Here is a 26,838-nt window from a genome sequence, read left to right as displayed (position 1 = left end):
TGTCAGAGAGCGGGGCCACGGACACGACGCCCTGCGCGTCCGCACTAAACGGGCGGCGCATGGAGGTTGCGTGGAGGGCTAATAGACCGCACGTGTCGGGACGAAGCGCCGCGTGGGCGGCAACGCGGACGCAAGGCCACTCGCTGACGCACTCGTGCCCGAGCTCGAGGCACGAGAGATCGTCCGAGGGAGACGCATTTGGGCGAAGGACGAGCAGCGATGCGCGTAAGTACTTACTCAATCGGACGCGCGCGTGCGGACGATCTCGAACCCGAGGTGAGTGGCAGTGGCGCGAGTGCGACGCCACACGGACGCCCGTTTGTCCCAATCCGAAGAGACCCACGGGAAGCAGTACCGCGGGCAAGCCGGCGTAGCGTCGCGCGGAGAGGCTATAGGTTGGGAGCCGCGCCGTTCCGCCCTCCGCCCGCCCCGTCGTCAAGATCACGTACGACGGGCCGTCGCGCGCGACGATCGTCGCCGGCGGAGTGCGGGACGGAGCTGGGCGCGTGCACACCGCGCAAGCTCGCGTTCGAAGCTCGAAGCCGGGACCTGGGCGTTCTCGCGTGGCGGCTTGGCCACAGCGGCCGCCTGGAACGGCGGGAGAGCTGGGCTCGCGCTACTTTCCTGTGGGATTCCGAGCGCGCGGGGGTGCGTGGTGCGACACGGACAATCGCGCGCCGATCCGGGCGCGTGCGTCCACGCAGCGCGGCGGGCTGCATTCTCGGATCGGCGCACGGCGCGGTCGGAGAGACAGCGGCGGATGTGTAAAGGAGAGACGCGGGGGGCGCGGTGCGCGCGCAGAGTTGTCGGCGGGCGGTGGGGGGCTGTAGCGCTCTTGTCTCGGAGGGAGGCTCGGGAGCTCACAGTGCGAGCCCGCGAGCGTGGCGGGAGAGCGGAGACGGTGGTAAGCGGTGGACATTGGTGAGTGGGCGTGCGAAGTACATAAGTAATCGTCTGACAACGTCATGATTAATAGAGAGCGGGCGAGGGGGATCGTCGCGGACGAAGGAGGAAGGCGGGGGCGGGCCCGGGACGGTCGTCCGAGAAGCACGCGGAGGCCAGGAACAGGTAGAGGAAAACAGACATGGGCGTATGCGCTTGAGGGGGGCGGCGAAGATGAAGCCGGCAACGGAAATCAAGTGGATGGGAGAACGTGTGGTTGGGCGATTGCGGTGGGTGGGGACGGGATTGAGAGGGGGAACCAAACCCGCAGACTGCAGGATGTCGCGGTGTGGCGATGGCGGAGGAGACGTCAGTATCAGTGACGCGGACGAGTGGTGGTTGCTGGCAGACTCGATGGATGGATCGCAGGAGAGCATTCTGCATGAGCGGTGAGATCGATGAGAGGCCTGTGAAGACAGCAGTTGGACGACAGCAAATGGACGGCGAGAGGCATCGGGGACGAGGGACCGATGAGAGCATGATAGGACGAACGGATCATGATGGACGGATGGGCGAGCTGTGGCCAGAGCGAGTGTGATAGTTGCTGAGCACGCTCGGGACAGGAGAGAGCGGATGGGAGCATGGCGGGAAGGAGAGGCTCCCATTGGCTGCGGGGATGTGGGGAACGCGGGGGAGGATGGGACGAGGACGGGCGGCGGGAGCGGGCGTTGCGCCGGGGACGAGCATCCGGGCGAGGCGGAGAGCAGGCGGGGAGGAGCGCGGGAGCTGGGCCGACGCGCAGCGATAGGATCGGGCGGAGGAGCGCGTGGGGAGCGCCGTCCACTGGAGATGCCCGGACGCGCGCCTGACCGGACGCCGACAGAAAATCCGGGGCAGGCTGCAATTCCCCGATGTCGCCCCGCGCAGACGCCTCCCCGGGCCGCGCTGCGGGCACAGAGCGCGCCTCTTCGCGCGCAGCGGAGTGTGGCAGACACAATTGCAGCCAGGGCGAGCGCGCTCTCGCCATAGACAGCCATCCATCCATCCATCCACATAAGTAGGCAGGGCATGCAGCACGGGCAGCACGCACAGGCAGCGGGCACGTAATCGCAGCGGAAAAACAGGATTGGCCAACAGCGGGCGCCCCCCGGCCTGGCCTTCCAGCCGCTTGCCTCCAGGGCGCCATTGGTTCGGCAAGGGGAAATCGGATCGGTGTCTTGTGCGGGCGGCTCAAGGCGGCCAATGAGACGTGATTTCCGAATCGGGTTTCCCCAACCGAGATCAGATCTCTCGTCTTGAAACATCCCCCACGCGCTCCCCCGCGCAAAATAAATAATAAACTAAATCCGCGCGGGGGGCGTAAGGGCAGGGTCTGTTATAAGCCCGGCAGGAGTTCGCTCCGTCCCTGCCCCGACAGACCTCCCCTCCGCCGACAGCATGGACACCGTCGACATTCCCTTCGACTCCATCTGGTGTCTCGTCTGCTCTCGTCAAATCGTGCCCAAACGCCTCCGCGTTCCCGTCGACCCTCAGCCTACCCCTGCCCCGCCCGCCTCTCCTACTGCTCTAGGTAAGCCGCCCCGCGCTTCCGACCCCCTTTCCCCCATTCTAAGTTCCGCCCTGCAGCGTCCAACGCTGCTCAGCTACATGATGTTCCGGCGCGCCTGGCTCGCGGCAAGACTGGCACTATCCGCCCTCGCGCTCAGGGCCTCGTTCACGGTACCGGCCGCGTGAAGCCCAACGGCACCATCAAGCGTTCGCCGACAAAGGACACCCACGACTCGAAACCCCCTCCCCCTGCCCCCAAGTCGAACACTCCCATTCGTCATCGCACTGTCATCGACCAAACCCCCGCGCCTCTCTATTGCTCCGACGAGTGTCGCCTGGCCGACCTCCAGTCCATCCACGGCGCCATCGACATCAAGTACAACCCAGAGCGTTGCGCGTCCCCCCGTCTCCCTCCCGTCCCACCAAATTCCTACATCGACGGGCCCTCGTCGCTTGCAGACAGCGACTCGTCTAGTGGTGCGTCTCTCGAGTCGCGCTCCTCCATCGCGTCCCCCACCACCACCACCACCCCTGCCGTCGCGCGCGCGGCATCGCACACGGGCGACCTGCACCAAGACGTCTACGCGCGCATGTCCGCCATCTACGGTTTTGCTCCCCTCCCTCCACCGCCGCCCTTCTCCAGCAGGCCAAAGAAGGCCGAGCCAGTCGTCACCCCCATGGAAGGGGGTATCATGATGGCCGCACGTCGCATTCAGGCCGCGCTTTGCCCGGAGAAGCCCCCCAAACGCTCTTCGTCGTGGGGCATCCCAGTGCACCACGACCCGACACAAGACAACAAGCCCATTCCTGGCTGGACCGACGGTTCCCAAGCGTGGCGAGAAAGCGTGTATGGCATCCCCTCGCAGCGCGCCACCCGCGCCAGTCCGGAGGAAGCCGCAATCATTGCGCAAGGCTCTTACGCTAGCCCTCACCGGTCGTCGCGCGGCGTCGTCTCGACCATGGGCGAGGGCAAGCCTGCGACCGAAGTCCGTTCTAGCGCGTCTACTTCCGCACTCCCCTCTCCTGCCCTCGACCGCTCCACGCAAGAGCTCTACCGTCAGTACTCCGCATCGTTCATGCGCCGGTCTGAGTCGCGCAATTCTGTCCCACGCGCATCCACCCTCTCCACCTCTCCCACTGGTTCAGCGCGCGAGGTGTCCATCCTGAAGCCCGGTGCCGAAGGTCTGCTACTCGTCCCTGACGTCAAGATGCGTCGCGTCAACTCGGGCATGTCGAGTACCGACGGGAGCTCAGTCGCATCGTGGGTAGCACGATGGTCAGGAAGCGTAGCCCACTCAGTCGGCAGAACAGCGACGCCAGCGTGGACTCCGTGACCACGGAGAGTGACGAGGACGACCTTGAGGCTGCCTGCTCGTTGCCCACCTCTCGGCCATCCAATAGTGCGTACTTTGTCGCATTCGCACTACGTTTCGAGACTTACGATTCACCTAGACCGCACTTGGAGCTATGCATCGGAGAAGTACACGTATCCGATTATGCGCGTCGCTCCCAAGAAGGTCAAGCGCATCGAGCGGCAAGTCATCGACGGTGTGGAGCAAGACGTCGAGGTCGAGATCCTTGTGGAGGAGCCCATCAAGCGTCTCTTCCTCTTCGGCGGCGCTCGCGATTAAATGCAGAGGGCCCGTGGCGGTAGGCGAAATATCGCCGTCCGCCTCTCAGGTCACCCATCCTGCGTCGTTAATACTGCACAACTTGCATACCCCTGTCGATACCTGGATACCTCGCCGCCGCCATACCCATCTGCATCGCATTGCCCGTCACCGTCACCACCTGCATCCTGTCTGCACCTCGCATCGCATCATCGCAAGACTGTCGCCGCTCATCGTTTGCTCTCGAAGGTCGTTTCCCCCCTGCCGTACCCGACTCCATCCTACCCTATCCGCGCCCTCATAACGACTATCCTACGGCCATCAATACTCGCTCGTCGGCCTAATCCCCCAACCGCGAACGCACAAAATGTCAAATATGCTGTGTATACTATCTGTACCACCACTGCTTCTCGGGTTCGGGTCTTGGGCGCACCCCCCGGAGTCGGGCTGCGCGCGTGCCCCGCCGCACGTCTCCGTCCCCGTCGTCGCCCCAGCCGACCACGCGGACGTGTACATTGTCGTGTATCGGTAATACGCTCGCTCACCGTCTCACTCGTGGTCGCTCCTTTGGTCTCATCGGCTCTCTCGTCTCATCCCTCTCTTTCCGGGTCCGGATTTCTCTTGGTCGGGCTGTGTACGAGTAGTTATATTATTGTCTCCTTCCGCTTCGTTGTGCATGTTATCCCTACCTCGCTTTGCTGCCGTTCTTGGTTGTTCTCGTGTACTATTATCTCATCCCATCACGCACCATACCACACCACGCTTCGCGCATAGTCATTATCATCGTCGTCCCCCACACGCATTCTCCTGCATTTGCATCACCATTGGCATAGCGCATACTCCGCACGCTCTCGATGATATAGCCCGAGGACACCCATAGTCAACAACACCTGAACGCTCGCCATGTCAATTAGTACGATACCTTCATGTACACACCGGTACGATAGTAATGCATCCATCATAGTTGATGTTCAACTGCTGCGTGTGCGCGTGTGACAACCGAATGGTCTGGATGGCCGCAGTGCGGAGTGCGTTTGACTTGCAGCTTGAAGAATGGGCGAGCTCGGCGGTTCGACCCCGCGTCTGCGTCTGGGCTGCTGTCTTCGCGCGCGACGCGATCCAACCCCTCACGTCCGCAAAGCATGCAGCTTCGGTCAGCAGCGAGCGCAACGTTAACCTAAAACCAACGCTGCATGCGCACGTCAACGGCCACGCGCCGCCGAGGGTCGTGTGTGTGTGTGCGCGCGCGCGCGCGTGCAAACCGGCCCCAAGCACTACGAGCGCCCGAACGGCGCGCGCCCCGCGGCCTTCTACGTCGGTCGCGCCCTGGGCCCCACGGAGGCGTGGCTGCTGAACAGGGACGCCAGGGCTCGAGCGAACGAGGTCGGGGAGAACTTTGCAAGCTCGGTCTGATCGTGGGTTCCGGCATGCGGAGGCCTGACGTGCGGCTGGAATGGAGCGCGTTCGAGGCTCGAGTTCGTCGCGAGTCGTCGCGCGTACGGCGAACGCAGCTACACCCCTACACCGCGCGAGTCAGACTTGGGAGGGGGGTGGGGATGGAGACCCTCACCGACTCGGCTTCCCCACCGACCCCAGCCGGCGTGGAGGCCGTCTGCGGAGACGGTTTCGCCGTCGATCGCGCGGTGGAGCACTGGTGGACTCGAGTCGTTCGTGCGCGCGCTGTGCTACGCTGGCCGAACCCCGTTGCTGAGCTGCCAGTGACTCTGCGCATGGCCCACAGGGGTGTGCCGCGGGCGGGAGGCCCGGGTTGCGGTTGCGGTGGGTGTTTGAGTTTGAGCCGCGCCCCTGTGCGTGCGTGCGTATGTTTTTCTCGTTTGGGAGGTTTCAGGATCGGCGTCGTGACTCCCCTTTCGAGCTTGGAACGAGCTTGTTGAAGTTAGGGGGAGGAGAGAGAGCTGGCGTCTGCGCGATCGCGCGCAGGTTGCAAAGCGCTCCACGGTGCACCGCGATCCCGGAAGCGCGGTTGGAGCTCGAAAGACCCGTGACGGACAAGTCCGCTACGGGGACTTGTTGTTCGCGCGCGCGACAAGCCCAAGTCCAAGCTGTCCCAAGGACTCGTCGAGGCGGGGCGGGGGCGGCGGGGCGGGCTTCGGCGCCCGCGAAACGGAAGTTAACGACGGCGAGGCGGAGCTCGGGGACAGGGCTCCCGGGGCGTGCGGGCGTGCTCGCCCGGTGACGTCACCGCGTTCAAGGTCAAACCGTTCGAGCGCGAGTCGCGACCGTTCATCGACATCGACGGTACCGCGCGGTCGCCGTCCACGCGGCACGCACAGCAGCTTTTCAGCCGGCACCGTACGCCCTCCGGAGCTGAAATGGTCCCGGCGTTTCGTGCGCCTCCGTCGAGCGCTGCGCGCGCGCGCGGGCACGCACTGATCCACGCGGCGCGACTTGGACTCGCTCGGAGCCGTGCGCTGCCACGACGACGACGACGACGACGACGACGACGACAACGCGACGGGGTTTGACGCGGTCCACTCCTCCTCCTCCCAGCGTGCGCGGGTGCGGTGCGTGCGTCTTTGCCTGCATGCGTCTTTGCAGGTCTTTGCGTGCATCGTGCATCGTTCACGTTCAGCTGCAGCCAGCGAGGGCGGCCTTCCCGCCCGTTCCTGTCCGCCGCACGCCGCACGCACGCCGAGACCCGGACCCGCGCGGGCCCCGCTGCGGGCGACGGTGAAGCGATCGAGCAGCGCGGGCGGGCGTCCTGACGATCGGGCGGGGCGGGGGGCGGAGCGCCCGGTGGTTGAGGTCTGAGCGCCGAGCGCCCTTTGGCGTTCGCGGTTTTCGAGGCGTGCGGGCCCGGGATGGAAGGCGGGGGCGTCGCCGGTCGGGCGGGCGGCGCGAGAGATGCGGATGGCGGGATGCAGATAGCTATACTAGGTTGGATGTGCGCACTAAAAAGGTGCGCCGCGCGCGCGCGCGCGCTTTCTCCAAGTCTCGGTCTCGGTCTCAGGCGGGCGGGGGCTCGGGCTCGGGTTTGGAGCGCGGTGGGAGGACCGGAGTGTTAAGTATAAGTATCAGGTGCCTGGCACATGAAAGCAGCTGACGGTCGAGTCCGCACGGAGCCGTTGCACCAGACGAGCCGTCTGGCAAAAAATCATCGACGTGCTCGCGCGCGATGGGCACGAAGATCCTATGTAGGGCTCGGCGGAGCGGGCGAGGATCCGCCGCCGTGCGATCGATTGTGCACCGTGGATCCATCGCTGGTGGCCATTCAGAAAGACGAGTTCGCAGATCGCACGTACGGCCGACCGAACGTTCGAACGCACGGCCCTCCGCCAGTCGCGCCGCGCCCTCCGAGATCGCCGCCCCGCACATGGGCCGCGCTGCCCTCCAGGGCGGGCGGCGCAGAGGGGGCCTCGAACCGGCCGCCGCTTCCACAGGTCGATCGGGGGGCGCGCGGGGCGCGGACCCAGGGCGGGGCGGGCACTCGCCCGATGCGGGTCCGGCGAGCGGGTGGGCCGGCGTCTTAAGTCCGTAGTTGAAGGCGATTGGTGGAGACCGTACGCAGTTTCGCTGGTGAACTTTACAAAGTTAGACGGCGGCGGCGCACCAGTATTGCAAACTACGGTTTCTAGTACAGAGCTTCTACGCCGCAGGTTCAAACTTCGCGTCGTACGGTCTCGACCGCGCGTTCGGCTTTGGCGTCCGCGCCACGTGGGGTCGTCGGGCCCGCGATGGGTGATGTTGACGGCGGGCACGAGTACTTGGCCAGGACGGGCGAGCGAACGCGACCGGGAGCAGACACTTGAACGATCGAGTGCGTCCGGAGGTTGGGATCAGCGGGGGTGCGTGCGCGACTGGCCCGACCGCCGAGCGACCACGCTGCGCCCTCGTTATTAACCAAGGGCGAAGAGACTAAAAGCCTGAAGCTGAAGAGCCACACCGTCATCGGACTCAAGAAGTGCGCGCCAGGACTCGCCAGTCGCAACAAATGCGACCCTTGAACGCACGAAAAGTAGGCCACCGGACTAGACCGGACCGCCCGCCCCCGGTGGGCCTGGTGATGGTATGCGCCGTTTGGAGGCCCGCTCAAGGGCGGGGGTGGTGGCGGGTTCAACGTTGTATCCCGCGCGCTAAGTGCTCGAAAGCGCCAGGGCGGAGGTTCAAAGATCTCGGACCCGCTGCGCAGTTTATCGCCGCTCGTGGGGTTTAAAGATCTCAGACCATGCGGCCGAGACAGACGCGAGTGGGCGAGCGGTTTGGGGGTGGCCCGTGAGCGCGGATGCGCGGATGAGAGGCTAAAAAGCTAGCATCGGCGAACGGTGGGCGTGCATCAGCCCCAGAGGGCGCTGGTTGGCTGGGGCACCCAGGGGGCCAATGGTGGGCGAAGAGCGTGAACTGGTCTTCCGACGGGAATCCGTGCGCGAGGGCTTGTCGGGTAGACGATTCTTCGTGGGGGGGTTGAGGCGAGGAGGCTGCTTACGTACTCGGAGGACGGTCTGGACAAGTACTGGGGCGGGGGCGGCGCTGGGGCGAATGCGGGAAAGAACCACGGACGTCGGGCAACAGAGTTCATGGAACAGTCGAGAGGGGCGAGCGGAGTTGGGCGTTGAGTAGAGCGGGATGCCACGCACGGAGGTGTGACGTCACCATATGTAGGGCGACGGCGGACGTACCACATGGATTCTCATCGACCCTTCCGCTCGACAGTCCTGCGCACACGCTTGAGCTTGCGCACTGGGGGCTGGGGCCTCGACCAGTCGACGCGTTGACGTGTACATGCTCAATGTTGTCTTCGCGCGCCCTCCGCCGTCCACCAGCGCGAGGGGCCTCGTCTGGCCATGGGCTCTGGCACCGATCGCGAGCGCGGCGTTCTGTCCATGCGTGCCTCTCGTATTTACGTTTCCAAACGCGATTCGCAGCCACCGCGCCCGCGCGTGCCAGGCCCGTTAACCACGACAGACGCGCAGCGAGGACCCCACATACGCCTCGTCGGCTTGTGCGTGCGTGCGCTTGGAAGGCGCCTTGGGTTCGCGCGCGACAGGCGTCCGATCCTTTCGTGCACCGCGTGGGCTCGCATGCGCGACCCACACCCGCACGGAGGTCCAGTGTGTCAGCGTGCGTCATGGATGACTAGTGACTCCTTGCATAGCGTGGACCGCTGCGGGGGTGGCTGCGTCCGCTGTGGGTCCGAGCGCGCAGGCGAGTGCGGATGGCCGACCGACCGGGGGCCCGCGCGGCGCGGACACGGGCCAGCTTGGTGCAGCGCGAGATGACTCGGCGGTGGCGCAGGAGGTGCGCGTGCGGGATAAGTCCCAGTCGAGCCAAGCTGGACCGAAGCTCAAGCTCGCGCTCGCGCCCAAACTCTGCGCACGGACGCTGAGGACAAGTCCTCGTGCGCCGCGCGTGGACGTATCCCACAGGCGCATCGCCCGAGCCTGCAGCCTCGGTGCTTTGTCCGGATGCCGCAGACGGCTACAGCGTGTCTGCGCGGAACAACAGGCGTCCTCGTATGCGCGGGCTCGAGCTCGACGGCCTGCGCGCACGGCGTTGTTCGCCGCCGCGATCGTCTGAGCAGGCTCTGAGTCTTTGCACCGCGCTGCACTGGGGCGCGTACTGCCCCGCCGGACTCCGACGAGGCTGCACGCCGCGAGCCTCGTGTCGTCCGAGGGCGGGGGCTGTGCAGGCTAGGCTGGTTGCGAGTGGTAGCAGGACTGCTCGGTGGGCACGCGCAGCCCGGCAGATCGGCGCGCGCTGTAGCAGCAAGCAATGCGGCAGTGGGCTGCGAGGAAGGCGAGGCGAGCCACCGAAGCAGCGAGGGGGCCCCACGGGGACGAGTCGTATCCGGAAAGCGGACACCTGCGCTGCTTCGCTGCGTCCGTCGGCGGCTGCTGGCACGCCGCGAGTGCGCCCCGTGGATGGCCTAGGGGCACCCCGCGGCGCTTGTAGGTTCGTCGAATCGATCTCCGGCCGGGTATGGGTGCGCACGCACATGAGTGGCAGGCAGGTCGGCGGTGCGGCGTACACGGATTCGGAGGGTGGAGGACCGTTGCTAGTGCCCACGTGCCGACCGTCCCTTCGTTCGTGTGTCGAGGATCCGAGGGGCGATCTGGGGGCGCATCGGGATGTGGGGGACGTGCGGCCTCATTCGGGCGGGCGACTGGGAGAAGACCCGGAATTGGACACGGGTGGGTGGCACGGTGCAAGGAAGCCGGAGCTTGCGTGTGCAGATCCCAGCGCAGCGCGGGCCCACCTCTCGTCAGGTGAGCGGCTGGGCCGAGGGAGGATCGATGTGCGCGATGGACGAGCGGCGGACGAGGCGCGCTTCGCCCGATCGGGCAGGCGGGCGGCTGTCCGTGCGAGGAAGGTCGTCCACATGAACGTGCGCGCGTCTCCGACCAAGTCCACATTCGAACCTAACGGGCCTCCCGGGCGCACGCCAGCTGACGCGGACCTCGACGGCGTCGAACCATCTCATCTCCCATCGCCCATGTCGTCCCACGCCATCCCTCCGCGATCGGGCGTCGCGCCTCGTACGTGTACGTCTGGTGCGTTTCGTGCTCGCCTCCCCCGACGCTGATTCGCTCCCCCACAGCGCGCGCACTCCGTTCCACGCGTAATTACGCGGTCGGGCGACGCTCTGGCCGTTGTCTGGCCTTTACGGCAGGGACGGGGACCCCCACGGGGCTCGCCAGGGACGCGGGGGCTTACCCCGCATTTCGAAGCCCTCGATCCCGAATCTGCCCGCTTCTTCTTCCCCAAGCCCCCGACTCGCCTCGCCTGCCGCCGTGGGCTCCGTTGGCTGGTTAGATTGAACTCGGCCGCCCTGGCGCGCCTGCCCGCTTTGGGCACGGGGCGGCCTCTTGCCTCTGCTCCCGCGACCACCGCACGCCAGTGTCGGTCTTCTGAGTCCCTCCGACGAAAGTACCTGCTACTCCTGTCCGTCTTCGGTGGCCAGGCCGTCCGTCTGGGCAGCGTCGGGCGCCGGTGGGGTTGCCACTTTCTTGCTCACCACCCTCGTCCCAGTATCCTTCTAGGCTCTTTGCCCTCGCACCCCACTTTGCGCTCCCACCTTGCTTGCTCTGCTGCGTGATAGATTCGGACGTTTGAACATTGAACCGGTGAGCCAGACGCTTCAGCTAGCTTGTCGTGCCGTAGCTTGCTTTGGACGCTCGCTGATGCGTTTGAACTTTGGGCCAGCCATTCAGTCGCTGTGCCCGCACCGTCGCCACCCGCGAACGCGAACTGTCGCAGCTGTCGATGCCGCCGGCCGCCGCCGCGGCGCGCAGCCTGGGCCAGCGAGCGGGCGAGCTCGGGCGGAAGACCCTCGGAGCGGTCGCGGGTCCCCCCGTGGGCTGACAGGCCCGGACGCCATGTGCCCGGCTCGGGCTTTTCGCGACAAGGTTCTGCTCGACGTTAGGTACGACGACGACGACGACGTCCTCGTCCACAAGCTCGTGTGGAGCATGTCCTTCCGCACGTCAAGCTTCAAGCGCGGTCGCACGCAGACACATCTATTTACCTGCCAGCTGCAGGTTCTGTGCCTCTCCGAGATCCCGCGATGCTGACCGTGGACCAGGCGACGTCCTCGGCGTTCGCGACACGCTGCGGAGTGCGCGCGGTGCCCCAAGTTCGGACTCCGCGGGACCATTCGTGCCCCTGTGACCCCGCGAGCCGTCGCGCATTGCATCCGACGGCCGTCTACGCCCGCCCGCACCGCTTGTGCATCAAGTACTGAACGCCTCGGCTCAGAGGCTCTGCCGAAGCACTCCCAGGCCGACTCCCATCGAAGCTTAAAGCAACTCGGCAAGTGCGCATGCAGCCCGAGCTTCGCCTGGTGGATGGACATGGACGGGACCGCAGGACGTCTGGGCGACCCCACACTTCCCCGCGTGCGTGTGTCTGGCGCATGACATATGGGATGCGGCGTGTGCAATTGACCGTAAGTGCAGGCTCCTATCTCGCCGCCCGTGTGGGCGCCCTGGCTGAATCGGACGAGCACAACAGCGAACCCCGCACGCAGCGTCATCTGTGCAACGCGCACAACTCAGCACTCAACCCGGCAGTGGAGCCCTCCGGTGGAAGAACGCACCCGCCTCGTCGACGCCTGCGCGGGCCCTGAGCTCCCGTCCGTGTCCGCACTCTCCGCACCTGCACCTGCACCTGCACCTGCACCTGCACCTGCACCTGCACCCGCGCTCGCTCCGGAACGACCCATCGCGCCTTCCGGGCGCACGACGGCGGGCGTTCCTCCCCAGCTACCTCCTCCCTGTCCCCGCCCGGGCGAACAAACCTTCGTGCCACGGCGCGCGCGCACGCGCGCGAATCTGGGCCTGACGCACTCCGGGGGCGCGGAGAGAAGAGAGAAGCCCTCCCCCCCGTCGCCGGTCGCCATCGGCAGCGTCGTCGGGGCCCCTGGACGTGGAGGGGCGACGCGCGGGGAGACCCGAGGGACGGTCGCGCGATGGACGTGGGGCACGGGACACGGCGGCTGCGGGGGCGAGGGGATAGCTTATCCCTTGGCCTTATCCCTCGCCTTTGGGGACTTATCCCTGATCCGCGCGGCCGGGGGGCGGCTGTACGGAGCGTGCACTGCGTCCTGGCCGGTGTCAGCGTTCAAACGTTCAACGTCGGTGTGGGGCTTGGAGGTAGGAGAGTGGGAGTGAAGTCCGGGGGCGGCCTTCCTCCGCTCCCGGGGCTGCCAGTGTTGGGCACCGAAGGGGCGTCGGAAGAATGGGTGCCTCGCAGACACGCACATGGATCCGGAGCCGGTGGGGCTGAGGCGGTCGCCCCTCGTGTTTGTGTCCGCCGTCGCAGGACTCGGCCGTTCTGGACACCGGACGGCACACCGACGCTCGACGTTCGAGATTGAAGCAACTCCGGAGTCCACGATGAAGGTCGGCTTTTGGCTCTGCTCTGCTGTGCCACCTCCGCACCTCCACCGGCAGCCCATGTACGGTGCCACCGAGCCTGCCCTGCCCTGCCCCGCCGGCCTTCCGCATACGTGCAGCACGGGTCCTCGACTTCGACCTCGACCTCGACGCGCCCAACGCAAACCCAACGTTATGTGACGGCACGCGCCCGCCGCCGACGCCACCGGCCCCGCCTGGAACCGCCGCGACAGACCGAAGCTGCCCACTAGAGCCACAAGTAGCTAGTGCCAGCTAGTGCCCCGGTGGGACGGGGTAAGACGCCGGGGATCAAACACTCGCCCGCAAGTGCTTGACGTGGGCGCGCGAGAGACCTCAGACTGGCCACGACGTCCATGTGCTCGCGCGGAAGGTTCGCGGCGCGGCGCCGTGCTAGCTCGGCGGCGGCGATGCGAGCCAACAGCGTTAGAGCGAAGGGGCCCGGACGACGGCGTGTGGGCGAAGCGTTTGGGTTGGAACAGGACGGCGCGAGATGCCGTGGATGCCCTGCGGTGGTGCGATTTGGGAGATGTCGAGCGCGAAGGGAGGTGCGTGGACGCTCGACGGTGGCCGTTTGGCTGCCTGTGTGGTGTGCTAGAGCTGGCGCTGACCTTGCTGCCGCCTCCCTCGCACCGCTCGGGATAGTAGGATCCACACTCTAGAGCGGCCGGCGAGGCCATCTCGTATCGCGCGCCGACGCGCCGACGCAAGCTTTGTCGCGCGCGCGGTGGCTATCTCCTGGCCATTCCTACTCGGGTGCCTTCAGCTCGCACACCCCGCGCGACTCAATGCGCATATCTGGCTAACTTACTAGGCGGTTCTGGAGTTCTCACTACGCTGGGGTGGAGGCTTGTGATTGCGCTCGGGCCCGACGTTTCTCCTTCAACTCTCAAGGCCTCAAGCTTCACGGCTCACGGCACGGACTCACACCCGCAGCCAAGTGGCAGGAAGCTCTCAGCACCCTCGGAGCAGTACCCACTGCGGCCCGGCGCGCGGGCCGCGCCCCCTGACGGACGCGCGGCGCACAACGTTCGTACTTGGACGGCTTACGAACCTCTGTCTCCCTCGACATCCGGCGGTGGACGCAACGGAACGTCGACCGTCGAACTCCGAACCGCACCGCGTACGTACCTCCTATCGCGGGAGCGCCGTCACTTTGACTTATCCTCGGTCCGGCACGCCTGGCGCAGCGTACGTACTCGTTCTGCACTCCGTTTGTCCTTCTCGCGGGCGCGCCTGACCTCCCGCTCCCATTGGCCCCGCCTGGGGAGCGCGAGGATACGGCGTCGGAGGTGGTGTTGAACGTTGAGGCAGCCAATGCGCGCACCCGTGCCGGCGGGGCCAATGGGGCCGGGCGAGCGTGGGGCACGGCGGGAACGCGGTTCCCACCGGGCGGGCGCGGGCCCGCCTTCCTCCTCCGTTCCCTCGTCGTCGGCCGTCGCACGCGCGACCGAGGCCCGAGGCTGGGACGTGGGACGGGCGGCGGCGGGGCTGTCTCGGGACACACACTAAAGAAAGGCGGGAGCGGGGGAGACAGAAGCCGGCGGATGTGGGCGAGACGCACTCGCTCTTGCGCGGACCGGGCGCGCGCGCACTGTGAACGGTCGGACGCGGGCCCGTGCGCACCACGCGCGGGCTCGGAGACTGGGCCCGCGGGCGGGTGTGTCGCCTTTCGTACCGCGATACGCGCGCGATCGGTCGACGCACTGCGCTCGCGTATCGCGGCCGGCAGCAAAGTCCGCGACGCAGCGCGCGGACCCCGCCCCAGGGCCCGCGCGATGCTTCGCGGTTGGCGAGGGAGCGCGGGCCAATGACGACGGGCCGCCGGTGAATTTTGTACGTGCGTACGCGCGCTAGGTACGTCGAGCCGCCGGCGCGAAGTCGGCGTGGCGACGTCCTGCGTGGTGTTTGCGTGCCCACGACGGCTCTCCGCGATGACGCTGCCTGCCGTCTGTATGACATATACGCGCACTGATGGAATTTCGCGGACGCTGGCGACGTCCGGTCGGACGAAGCCCGAAGGCGCGAAGCGGGTAAGAGCGGGTATCGGGCCTCCTGGTTGAAGTTACGAGAGGGAAAGAGCGCGCGCTCTCGGAAGACAAGCCAAGTCTTGCGCTACGCGAGACTTCGCTCGTCTACGAGCTTCTGAACCTCTTGATCTGGCGCCGGGCGAGTGAATTTGTCTGCGCCCCGGCGGGACGCTGGAGGAAGCCCCCGCGTTCGTGTCCGGCTTTGTGAGAGCGCGAGGTTTGGCAGGGGGGAGAAGGGCCAATGGCACCAGAGGGCCTGCCGCTCCGCGGGCCCGAGAGGCATGTGCGCATCGCACGGATTGGGACGGGCGGCGCGGAGGCGCAGGACGTGTCGAGATTTTTTTGCTCTTTGAGCTGGTTGTCCGTCCTAGGCGGGCGAGGGTGCGGGACGGGGGCACTGCGGGCTCGGGGCTCGGGGCTCGGGGCGCGACCCGAGCGCGCCCCGCGCACGACGCGCCCTCCGCCCTGCCGCTTCTCGAGCGATGTCCGCTGGGCGGGCGGGTCGCTGCCGCGGCCGTACGTACGTGCGCGCGCGCACGGCAATAGACGGCGCGGAACGCGCGCCGCGCGCCCGAGGTGCGCGCAGGATGCGGGATATGTACGTCCGAGGAGGGGGGGGGGGCTTGTCGCCCGCGTCGACGATAACGTCCGCCGCGTGTGGGCTTATCGCGGGGGGGAGGCCCGCGCGCCGAGGGCGGGAGGCGGGAGAAGCGGACGGGTGCTGACCTCGTCGCCGGTCGGGCGTCGAGGGTGGGCGCGGGTCACAAACGCTGTGTAAGGGTTTGAGAGCGAACGGCGGTATGCACGTTGGGGCTCGGGGCGGGGGCCGGGATGTGGGTCGGGAGGACCGGTGCGGGCTGAGGGCAGAGTTCGCGGAGATCGCTGCCGTGCTAAAGGTAGAACCTTGAACTCTTGAACTCTGAACGCTGTTCTCGCGGTTCTGCCGATAGCGAGGAAGCCTCCTTTGCGGCGGGAGCAGGTCTCGGCGCACGAGGACGCGTGGCCGGTCGGCTTCGGCGTGGCATCGGACGAGGATGAGTGTGGCGATCTGGTGGCAGCCACAGGTTGCTGTTGGATTCAAAGAACCTGTTCATACGTTTCCTATATACAGCTTGAAAATCAATGAACCGCCGTTTTTAGGTCATTCGTTGAAGACTTCAACCATTACAGGCGACGATCACTACCAGTTGGAGCGCCGCCAATGTTGTTCGAGTAACGGGCGCACTGGGGAGTCCATCCAAGCGGCGGGAACTTAAGAACGAGAGGGCGCGTCACGGTGGATTTTATGGCCGTCACTGCGCTTCACATCCGCATGCCAACGGAGGAAACAAGGGTTGAGTCCGTATGGCACCGTTCGCCAAGATCAATTAGAACTCACCCCCGGCCCCGCAACAGCGGTCTGAACGTCATGATTGACGAATTGCGTGGGAGTGCCTTCTGGTGACGATGAGGTTGAACACAAGCCTCGATCACATCCGTGGAAGTGAGTGAGTTATAAAAGTTATGATCTCCGCTAGCCTAATGTGTCGCAATTAAGCCAGTCTATGAGCCAGACGATCAGTTCCCTGAAGTGGTGGATCCGCGTAGAAGAAGAATAGAACGTCAAACTAAATCGTGGATCCACGCGCAAGGAGCTACTGACGGGGACGTCTTGTGGATCGCACATTCGCGAAATTCGATGGGGAGCACCTGAACACCGTATGTCTGATGAACGAAGTCGATCGAATCTCGGCGAAAGACGTACCAAGAGTCGTTACTGAGCACTCATACAACTATTAATGTTGCCCAAGCCCATTGGCCGACGCGACCACCCATGCACCCGTCAAGGCCATCAATAGTGGGATGATCATTCGCGGCGACCTGGTCTTACATCATACCCGACAGCGCTCTCTGCCAATCCCCTCCCCCTGCGGTACCCATCCGGTCGCGCGAGGCTCACAGGCGAGTGACGGACCACTCGAGTACATGGAACGGCGCGTCGGTGTTGTCCGGGTACGTCCCGAACAGCGTCTGCCCGCCGATGTCCGCGCGGAGCCGCGCGCGGACCTCGCAGCGTTCGCCGGCGTCGGCGAAGAGGCCCTCCCACATCTCGCGCCAGCTGTCGGGGCAGTGGCAGTTCATGCGCGTGCCCGGCGCGGGGCACCAGAGCGCCTTCTCGGCCTTGCCGCCCTGCACGCCGAAGAGCATCGCGCCGGGGTGCGGCGCGAGGAGGCCCATGAGGAGGCGCGCGATCGCGGTCTGCTGGTCGTAGGTGAAGAGGTGGAAGAAGGCGCCGAGGAAGACGGCGGAGACGCGGCCGTGCAGGGCGGTGAGCGAGGTGACGGAGGCGAGCGCGGGGGCGGGCGTGGAGGGCGGGTCTGGGGACGTCGGGAGGAGGGGCGCGGGGGCGAGGAAGGCCGGGTTGAGGATGTCGCCTTGGAGGAATGGGACGGGGAAGGTGGCGGGGGTGGAGCGGAAGAGCTCGTGGCCGAACTCCCAAAGTGCTTGGGATGGGCTGTGAGCGGAACTGGAAGGAGGGAGGGAGGTGGATGCATGCGCTCACCGGGATGGAGGTCGGAGGCAATGGCGTTCTCGACAGGCCAACCGTCTACTACAGTTTTACGGACATCATTCCCAACTAGATCGATGCGGATCAGGCTCATGACAGAACTGGAGTGCACAGTAGGGGCGACGTACAGCAAGTGCCCATATCGAGGAAGATCGCGTCCTTGCGGTCCTTTCCCAACTGCAGGAACTGAGGATAAGCAGGGAGCCGAGCTATCTTGAGCCTGATAGTGGGCACATGGTGAGTTCTTGAGGGCTTGAGAGTGCACCGAGACTTGGGCTCACCTCATGAACTCGAACATGCGGATGCACGGATACTTGTGGGCCTATGCGAGAGATCGGCCAAATCGCAGACTTGGAATATGGGTTGGGACATACGGAGAAAGCCCTGGTCTGTACGGCTATGATGTGTCGCTTGAGCTCCCCATCATCTTGAATTCCGGTAGTAGCCTTCATGAACGCCTTCTCCTCTTCATCGGGAGTATACAACGACTCGTCGAGGGTCTTGTGCCACGCCGGGCGGTTGTTGTCTCCGGACATTGTTAAGTGGCGCGTACACTGCGGTTGTTGAAGGAGAGCTGGGCAGAGAGGATGAGGATGGCGTTGGGGGCCACGGAAAGCCATAAATACCTGCACAGGAGGTGACTTTCCACGGCGAATGAATCAGGTTCGAGAACGACGGACGACTCGCTCTCACGCTGCGAGACGGGCACCAGTGAAAAGAAGAGGAAGAAGTTGATGGATAGTGATGGAGTGGAGTCAGTCGATGGGTTTTGGGCCCGAGACGTATCATGAGCCGCCGACCAGTTGAGAAGAGCGGGGAGGAGTACAGACTGCGAAGAGACGGATGAGCGGAAGAGAGCACGTTCATGCGTCAAACGAGGTCTTACCTGCTAGCCAGGCTTCTGTGGTAGTCTCATCTCAATCAACTTCTTTGCAGTGGCATGCTTCCATTCACACCAACGCGCAGGCAGCGTCCGAGACGGCTCTTCGGTCGCAGCATTGAGACGAGGGCATAGGCGTACGCGGAAACACCTGAGGTTTATGAACGTGCTGTTTCTAGGAGGTCTTCACCGGCGTGCTGGTGTGAATCTGTGGGCACAGCTCTCGACTTGGGGAAGATAGGGTTGCAAGTTCAGAGCCGCAAATTGTACTGAGGGTCGGCTCGTTGTCCTGCAGGCCGCATATCGAGTAAGCTAGCAGGTCTCGCCTCAAGCAACAACGCTAAAACAAGTACGGTGATTTGAGTGAGCGAGGCTACAGCCTGTGGCAGACGCACTCAGGCCTGCCAGGGATTGATGATCATGTCAGCGCTTGGGTGATGGCCATTGGCCACTCCTTCCGACCTCGGCGAAGCGCGCGAGTGACTGGGATTAGGACCACGTGGGCGTGAGAAGAACGCGTCCAATCCGAACCGCGGCGTTTACTTACCGCAGCACACTAGTCCTTAGGTCTCAGGCCCCCACAAACGGACGTTCGATGTCTAGCAAGGGACTCGGAGTGCATATTTCAAGCACCCGCTACTCGTCGAAATGAATAGTGCTGCCATGACCCATGCATGCAATTCGTCCTTGTATCCAGTGGGACTGAAGTCTTCGTGAGTACCACTCTTCTTCTCGATACAACATCTGGATTGGACTCATCCGAGTAGTACATCATAGCCCCTTTATGTAAATCGCGCCCACCATGGGAAAGTCGAAGCGGACATGGCAAACCTTGTGCCTCGAGTAGCCAACCTTTACGGTAGCGCGCGACTAGCTTGCTACTTGAACTCGACGTGAATCATTCATCTTCCCCCCTCCCTTCCATCCTCCCTCATCCATTGCAGAAATATCGCCCATGTCGCGTTTCAGACCTTCCACCGCGAAGTCTGCTGCCGCCCAAGTCAAGGGTCGCGTCGCAGCCCATGATCTCGTGTCCACCCTCGACGCGGCTCTGCTACAGTCCCACAATGCCGTCGAATTGGCACTTTCCAAGCTGTCAAAAGTGATACGAGATCCCTCTATGGATACGTACGCCGTCATGGAGCACATTCAAGACAAAGGCTCCCGAGGGTTGTTTGATTTTATCTTGTCAGGTGTGTTCCTCCTCACTTTCCATGGAACACGACTGAAATGTGTCGGCAGCGTCATCGGATGACGTGTACAACCAAATGGTTCGGATCATCCTCAAACAACCGGTGGAGGATCTCAGCCACATGACCTCTATGCCTTGCGAGTTGCTCCGCCGACTGTCCAGTGTGTCTTGGTCGGAGGGCCAAAACTGTGACAGTGAAGTGGAAAATGATCGCGAGAACGCTCGTTGCGCCATCGCGGCCATGGAGGCGATATCGTTCCTCCTTTCGAGCGGAACTCTGGCCGGAGAAGATGCTCTCGCACAGTCGCACCGGGGGAACCGGCGAGCGCGACCCCCCGTCCATAGTGGGCGCGGCGATGCAGCGGCTACCCAGGCAATAATTGATTACGGTGAAGACGTCCCGGTGTCCGTAACTCAGGCGGACGCCCTCTTGAAAAATGTGATCTCGGGGCAGATGAGGCTCCTCGAGGTGCGTCTGTTTTAACTCGGTCATCCGGCCGTCTCTTTACAACGCCGATGGCGCAGCGCATCCTCCCCACATTGCGCTCCGAGGGCGCGAAGACGATGCTTTGGGATGCGTATCTCCCTCACCTCCCGTACGCCGTCCCGCAAGGCGACACCTGGGCAACGGCGTCCACGGATGCCACCCACGTTGGAAAGGAATCGCAACAGTGGGAAGTCGCTCTCTCAAAGGGGGCAGACAAGGACATCCGTCGGGCCGAGCACGCGGGGTCAAAGCGTCTCAAGATCATGGTAAACAAAATTGAGTGCGTTGCGAATGCTCGAGCGACGTTTCACGCGAACGATACCATAACACCTCGACAGGGAGCTGCGCAAAGGCCACTTCACACCGGACAATCACAAGATGCTCACCAATAGTGCAGCCAACATACCGATCTTTGAGGCCAAGATGGACCGTGACTCTAGACTAGTGGTGAGTAGATCGTCTGCCCTCAATGATCGTTCTTAACGCCCAAATAGTATTATATTGGACTTGCGAATTCGGTAAAAGATCAGGTACGTCCCCTTGGCACCGTCTAACGCCTTGCTCACCGATCCTTGCAGAAAGTGCGACAAGGTTCGTGAAATTTACAGGGCATTTGGTCGGCATGAGGAACTAATGTGGCTGTAAACAGTCATCAATGTATATGGCATATATACTCATGCGCAAGTGGACCGAATCGACTGGAACGCTATCAGTAAACAACTTTTCAGCTACTACGGCGACGAAAAGAGAAAACTGTACGCTTCCCTTCCCTTGATCCGTCTCTTTGTGTTCAGTCTTCCTCGCAAGGTCAATGCAACGCGATCGACATATCGAGGGCCGTGGCGACCATGTCGTCTATCCCAAGACATTCTCGAAAGCAGAAGAGTCGGACATCAACACGCCGTCGTCCCCCGCTGTCAAATCTCATGTCTCGTCCGAGGAATCTGAACAGGTGAGTGAGACGACAGGCGTTCCGGTTTATGCAATCTGATACATGGGTTATGCAGCTCCAATCGTTCCTGAAGTACGACATTCGTTTCCCTCCTCCACTTCGATAGTGTACTGATGACCCATGCTTAAGTCACGCGAAGTTTGTCACCTACTCTCGGGTGCGTCGCATGGTCTTGACGCTGAGCGTGCGGCTGACGATACTTCTGATGTAGGAGTACTTGGCCAGTGCGATTTGTTCACCGTCATCCTCAGAATGACGTTGCAGTGCTGATCTGATTTGGTAGCGGTCGTCGCGGGTTTGTCTTCGGAAGAGACGGCGTTCCAATTCCGTCTCGAGTTCGTACAGTTCTCAACTTAACCCTTACAGTCCAATGTCTCATCCACTTTCAGGGAAGAACAGCAACAAATTATGACACACGATTCTTCATGCTATGTAATCGGTGTGTACGACGATCGTGTCCACTGGTCAATCGCGCTGACCTCCAGAGCAGGTCGCAGTGGTACAGGGTAAGTGCGGCTCTTCAGCATGCATGTCCGAAGCCTCATGCACTCGGATCTAAATGCAGGAAAACGACCGTCATAGTCTTCAAGATGCTCGCCATGGACAAGGCTTGGCAAGACAACGCTTTCGGTCGGAGGCCCCGTCAGCTGTTCATTTCTCAGAGCAAAAACCTTGTGGACGCCGTTAAAGGATATTACGACAAGCTCAGGTTGTCGATCGAGGTTGGCCGAATGTCAAAGACTGCCCTCAAGGAGATGGCTTCAAATCGCGAGGCCGTCGACCAGGTTGAGAGGTTGAATGACCTCGACGAGGCTGTGGAAAGGGACAAAAATCAGCCACGGCGATACGGCGAGCTCCAGGAGTCTAGCTTCCCCCTGTTCATGAGCTTCGGGAGGGTGTGTGTGTGTTACTCGATCGCGCACGGGCTCTCTGACAGTTCGTTGTCAGCTCTGCGTCTTGCTCGAAAACGAATTCCGTTATGTTGTCAGAACGGGCCGAGTCGAGAAGACTCAGATCGACAAGTCCAAAATAGCCTCTCTGCGCCAAGTCCTGGGCATCCGTCCTGGCGACGAGACATCTCGGTTCTCCCTGCTGCTCACAGACAGACGTCCTCGGCTGCTAGATTTTGAGACCTTTTTGGACTTGGTCTGGAACCATTCTCTCGAGGCATCGCGGCACATCCTGAGTACATCCACCCGCAAACGGCTCTCCTGCACGTAGCTAACGCATGTCCCAAGGTCCAGAGTTGGCGTTCACCGAGATCATGGCGGTGATCAAAGGGTCGGAGGACGCCATCCGAAGCGAGCAAGGTTTTCTCAGCCGGGAGGCATACTTCCACCGCCGTCGTGAGCATTCCCAGTCGGGGATGTCCGAGAAGCAGATGGAAGCGGTATATGCCCTCTTTGAACAGTACCGCAGGAAGCGGGGGCTCTTGGTTGGGGACTGGTACTATGATGTTGCGGACAGGTGCGTTGGAATCTCTAGCAACTTATTGTTGGGGTCGGATCCGCTCACAAGTCGCCTGGTTTAGAGCCAGAACGTTGATCAGATGTTTCGATTTAGTTGGTATACCTGGACGCCCGCTCATCAACATGTATGTTCTCGCCTTCAACCGAGTCGCGTGATAGCGCAGCATTATAACGAAACTGCAGCTTCGTCGACGAGTGTCAGGACAATCTGTTGGCAGACTCGCAACGTGCGTATCACACATTCGATTGCTAGCGTCGGCGGCTAATGTTCTCGTAGTCCTGCGCGTTCTTTGTCCCAACCCTCACGGACGCTTCTGGGCCGGAGACACAGCTCAGACAATCTCAGCGCACAGCGCATTTAAGTTCAGCGAGCTCCAACGATTGAACTATCAGCGCGATCTCGTAAGTTTCACAATTTCCATATAGACACAAGACGCTGACATCTGAGGTCCTCTCAAAGAACTCGTATGGTCCGAAAAACGCTCAACACGCTCCGATGTTTCACTTGGTGGTGAATCACCGTTCCCACGATGGCATCATCCAGTGTGCACAAGAGGTAGTCCACCTGTTGATCAAGTACTGGAGGAGCACGATCGACGAACTCGAAGATGAGAGGGGTTCGTGCCCTGGGCCCAAACCTCTTCTCATCTCAGCAGAAGAAGACTCTGCCATATTTCGCCTGATCTTCAGTTCGAACTCGTCAGTGACTATCTTCAGGTGTTTCCGACCTACAAAAGTGACCTAATCTAAACAGGCAATCTGACGAAGAAGATCCAGAGGGAAGCACAACTGTCGATTTCGGGGCAAGACAATGTACGCCGAATCAGAATTTGCATGATACATATTACAGCGCCCTTAGATCCGCTCAGGTATCATAGTGCGTAATGACGCAGCGCGACAGCGCCTCCGTAAGCTGGTTGGGGATGTAGCGTATATCCTGTGAGCACCTAATTTCTTCCGAGGACGTTGCGTACTCATCCGGGTTAAACCCACTCTTTAGCACCATTTACGAAAGCAAGGGCCTTGAGTTTGACGATGTGCGTCATCGCATGCCAGTAATGCCCTCATTGAAGTGCTGATATTCGACCTGCATTCCAGGTTCTGCTGTACGACTTCTTCCGGGAATCTACTGTCGACGACTCGTCCTGGAGCTGGATCCTTCCAGAAAACGGTGTCTCCCCCGACCCTGAGGCGTTGGCAGCGGTCGACCACGGACTATGCCGAGAGGTTAGTCACTGATCGCTTCCGGAGACTAGTGGTCGTCTACAAGTCGTCTGACTCAATGTGGATGCTCGCTCTCGCAGCTGAAACACCTGTATGTCGCACTGACTCGAGCTCGGACGACTCTGTGGATTGTGGACACCTCGTCGCGCGCCGAGTCTTTCAAGGTAGGCTTGCGTTGTACTATACCTGCTAGCACGATAATGACCTGCGAACAGGATTTCTTCTCGGTCAAGGGCCTTATTGCCGTCCATCTTCCCGAATCTCCTCTCCCGCCCTTCCAACGCTCCTCCACCTCCGCGGAGTGGGAAGAACAGGCCCGCGTATTCTTCCGGATGAAGCTTTATTCAGAAGCTATGCGCGGCTTCACACGCGCCGGCATGCTCCGCGAATGTCGCGTCGCCGAAGCCTTCCTCCTACGCCAACAAGCCTCGCGGGTGAATGCCCTCGACGCTCGCAGCAAGCAAGCCCGAGACACAGCATACCGCAAAGCGGCTCACGCGTTCATCAAGGCCGCAGAAGATGCGCAGGATGATGTCGACCGGCACGACTATCACCACACGGCCGCGTTCTGCTTCGTTGACGGTGGCGATAGCCTCAGCGCGGCCGAGGAGTTCGAGGCTGCGGGCTCGTACGACGAGGCCGCAGTCCACTTCCGCAAGGCCGGCAGGTTTGATCACGCAGTCCGCGTGGTCAGGTCCCAAGACGTGCCCGAAGACGTGCGAGAAGGCATCCTCAGCGTCGCTCGCTTACATTACATCAAGGAGAACAAGACTGCACAGTAAGCGAATGGCATAGACATTCCTACAGCTCATGATCTAATTGTCGTCTTCAGAGAAGTCAGAGAGCTGTTCGACGACGACGACGAAGCAGTCGAATACATGGATGACTACGACCTCAATACTTCGAGTGCCGCCTTCCTCGAACAACGGGGCAGGTACCGCGATGCGGCTGAGCGCTATCTACTCGAAGGAGACATTCTCAAGGCCATCGATCTCTTTCTCTTGGACGACCACGGCGCGCCAAGAGCGATACAGACTGTGCTGGTAGGTCTTTGGGAGCACTTGCCGTTGCACGCGCCAGCGGAGGCATTCGAGAACTCGGTAGTCAAGAAGCTGATCGAACATGCCGAACGGCTTGCTGGGACGCTCTCGGCAGATGATGTAGTATCAGAGGAGGTAAGAGCCGGAATTTTGGCTCGTCTTTCCATCTTACTAATGCGAGAGTGATTGGAAAAGCTGAGAATGTTCACAACGATTCGTCAGCCAGACGCTCGATCGACGCTCGACAGATTGAGCTCCGTCACCACATTCCTCAGGACTCCGGGCAAGGAGCCCGCGGCTCTTCGATTATTCGACTACATCTTCGCACAGATGTTCTTCCCCATCGAACATGCCATCGAGACGACGGGCCTACAGGATGCAGAAGAAGACTGGGCAGTCAAAGGCGCTGCTCGAGATCTCGCGAACACGCTCGAGCAGACCGGCCATATAGGTATTGAGACGGTGTTCCGCTCATTCCTGGAGTACACTCGCATGCTTTTGCGACTGTCATGCAAGCCAGGCGGCGAATCAAGCATTTGCACAAACCCGACGCTTCGGACCCTTTTTGCATTCAAGCCGTGGCACTCCGGTGAAGAGCAATATGAAGTCTTGGCGTCTTCGTCCCTATATTCCTCGTGCAGAGAGTTTGTGCAGTCGGCCGAAGATCATATCGTCGTAACTCCCTGGGTGCTGGAGGACCTTATCAAGGATAAACTGCGGACGATCCTCAAGCGAAGAGTGCTTTCCCAGAAGGAGATGGCTCACGCATTACAATCTCTGAAGCCATGCGTGCAGTCGATGGCCTCTGATTTCTCATGCGCGCGCCGTTCAACCTGTCGCAACATCCACATCAACATTGAAGCTGCGGCAGCAATTGCAACATATAACCGCATCGTGCACATCTACATCCTGCAAATCATGATATTCCATACTCTTTATGCCACAGACATATCGTTTGCTACGCGCACAAGGCAGCAAAGGTATGGACAATCCAATGACGTGGGCGACGGCATGCGTAATACTGTAAAGCTGACCTGATATTGTGTAGGGCATGGCTTCGTAAGCTATACGAAGCACTTTTACCGCCTCATTTCAAACTTGGATCTATACACCTCCTCTCCAGCGGCTTCGGAAAGGACCTGCCTGACGCGCATCGCATCATAGTTGTTTGGATACAAGATTTTCTCAACCGCCTGAATCCAGGCCCACAACACCGACTCTCCGAAGTATTCCTCACGAACTTCATGCGCACGGCACATCTCGCGATTCTGTTCGATCGACACACTGCTACCCAACATCTGCAGAGGGTTCCCTGTGCCATTCGCCGTCCATGGTGGCCGGCACCCTTGATGCGGCCTGCGTTGTATACCAGCAACATCTTCCGGCCGCCGCGTCCGCAAGATTACGTTTTGCTCGACTTCATTTCCTCAATGCGTCGCCAGGAGCCATCTTCACTCAAGAAAGGAGTGGCTTTCGTCCGGTACGTGTCTGTGCCTTCAGACTTCACGACGCCGTATCGCATCCTAATATACTCTCAGGCATATCCTATCCAACCATGTGCCAATCGATGTCAGCGTGCTCTGTGATTACCTGGATCACCTTTGCGGTGCCCTCGTGGCTTCAATTCTCCTCGCACGCAAGGGGACGCTTCACGGATTGACTGTCCCGAAGAGCTGGATGGTCCACATTTTGCGTGATCTCGAGTCTGATCTGCATGTAAGCCAGGAGGTGCACTCACCGAGAGAATATGGATTGTGTATGGAGAACCTTCTGAAAGATCTCCACGAGGGTGGCGAGCCAGCAGGTATGGGAGATTGTCTTCTATCCTCGAATTGAAGCTGACGCTCGTTGGCACGATCAGGATACCTATTTTCTGAGAACATCCGTCTCTCTGACCTCCGGCTTGTCGGCCTGAAGCATCGAGAGGTCTTCTTCCGTCGGGTGTAAGTGTGTCAATAGCAACCAGACACGAAATTTGATATTTACTCATCACCCTTGTACCTATAGATGCGTCAACTTTGTAATATGTGAGTGGTATTCCGGATCGCAATTGCTATTTGCTCACGGTCTTTTGTGTAGGGGCATATAACCTCGGACTCGCGAACT

The 26,838-nt window shown here is 61.8% G+C and overlaps 4 protein-coding genes across 4 annotated transcripts; 3 read left to right on the top strand and 1 right to left on the bottom strand.

Annotated features, from left to right (window-relative positions):
* Positions 1-2,319: 2,319 nt before the first annotated feature.
* BXZ73DRAFT_103531 (uncharacterized protein) lies at positions 2,320-4,061 on the top strand (the record flags this gene model as incomplete). Its single annotated transcript, XM_048015610.1, has 4 exons — positions 2,320-2,452; positions 2,509-3,691; positions 3,742-3,830; positions 3,883-4,061. 4 exons carry the CDS (start codon positions 2,320-2,322, stop codon positions 4,059-4,061), a joined length of 1,584 nt encoding a protein of 527 aa, XP_047875741.1.
* A 7,313-nt stretch (positions 4,062-11,374) lies between these two features.
* Positions 11,375-11,666, top strand: BXZ73DRAFT_103530 (uncharacterized protein; the record flags this gene model as incomplete). The annotated part of the gene is made up of 2 exons (XM_048015609.1): positions 11,375-11,498; positions 11,581-11,666. The coding sequence occupies 2 exons, from the start codon at positions 11,375-11,377 to the stop codon at positions 11,664-11,666; spliced, it is 210 nt and encodes a 69-aa protein (XP_047875740.1).
* Positions 11,667-16,875: 5,209 nt separating this feature from the next.
* Positions 16,876-18,024, bottom strand: BXZ73DRAFT_91257 (uncharacterized protein; the record flags this gene model as incomplete). The annotated part of the gene is made up of 5 exons (XM_048025915.1): positions 16,876-17,423; positions 17,483-17,557; positions 17,617-17,708; positions 17,770-17,810; positions 17,863-18,024. 5 exons carry the CDS (start codon positions 18,022-18,024, stop codon positions 16,876-16,878), a joined length of 918 nt encoding a protein of 305 aa, XP_047875739.1.
* A 1,299-nt stretch (positions 18,025-19,323) lies between these two features.
* BXZ73DRAFT_50396 (uncharacterized protein) lies at positions 19,324-25,770 on the top strand (the record flags this gene model as incomplete). The annotated part of the gene is made up of 26 exons (XM_048020427.1): positions 19,324-19,561; positions 19,611-20,029; positions 20,086-20,327; positions 20,386-20,494; positions 20,542-20,581; positions 20,697-20,802; positions 20,855-20,999; positions 21,106-21,183; positions 21,366-21,438; positions 21,487-21,505; positions 21,565-21,895; positions 21,948-22,185; positions 22,238-22,466; positions 22,531-22,593; positions 22,652-22,695; positions 22,746-22,870; positions 22,929-23,157; positions 23,237-23,281; positions 23,338-23,407; positions 23,469-23,505; positions 23,567-23,695; positions 23,773-23,856; positions 23,908-24,470; positions 24,525-24,867; positions 24,928-25,128; positions 25,192-25,770. 26 exons carry the CDS (start codon positions 19,324-19,326, stop codon positions 25,768-25,770), a joined length of 4,779 nt encoding a protein of 1,592 aa, XP_047875738.1.
* Positions 25,771-26,838: the final 1,068 nt, after the last annotated feature.

The sequence above is a fragment of the Epithele typhae genome (assembly GCF_022376455.1).
Source record: "Epithele typhae strain CBS 203.58 chromosome Unknown BXZ73scaffold_41, whole genome shotgun sequence".
NCBI lineage: Eukaryota > Fungi > Basidiomycota > Agaricomycetes > Polyporales > Epitheliaceae > Epithele > Epithele typhae.
This window is presented reverse-complemented; position numbering and strand designations above follow the sequence as displayed.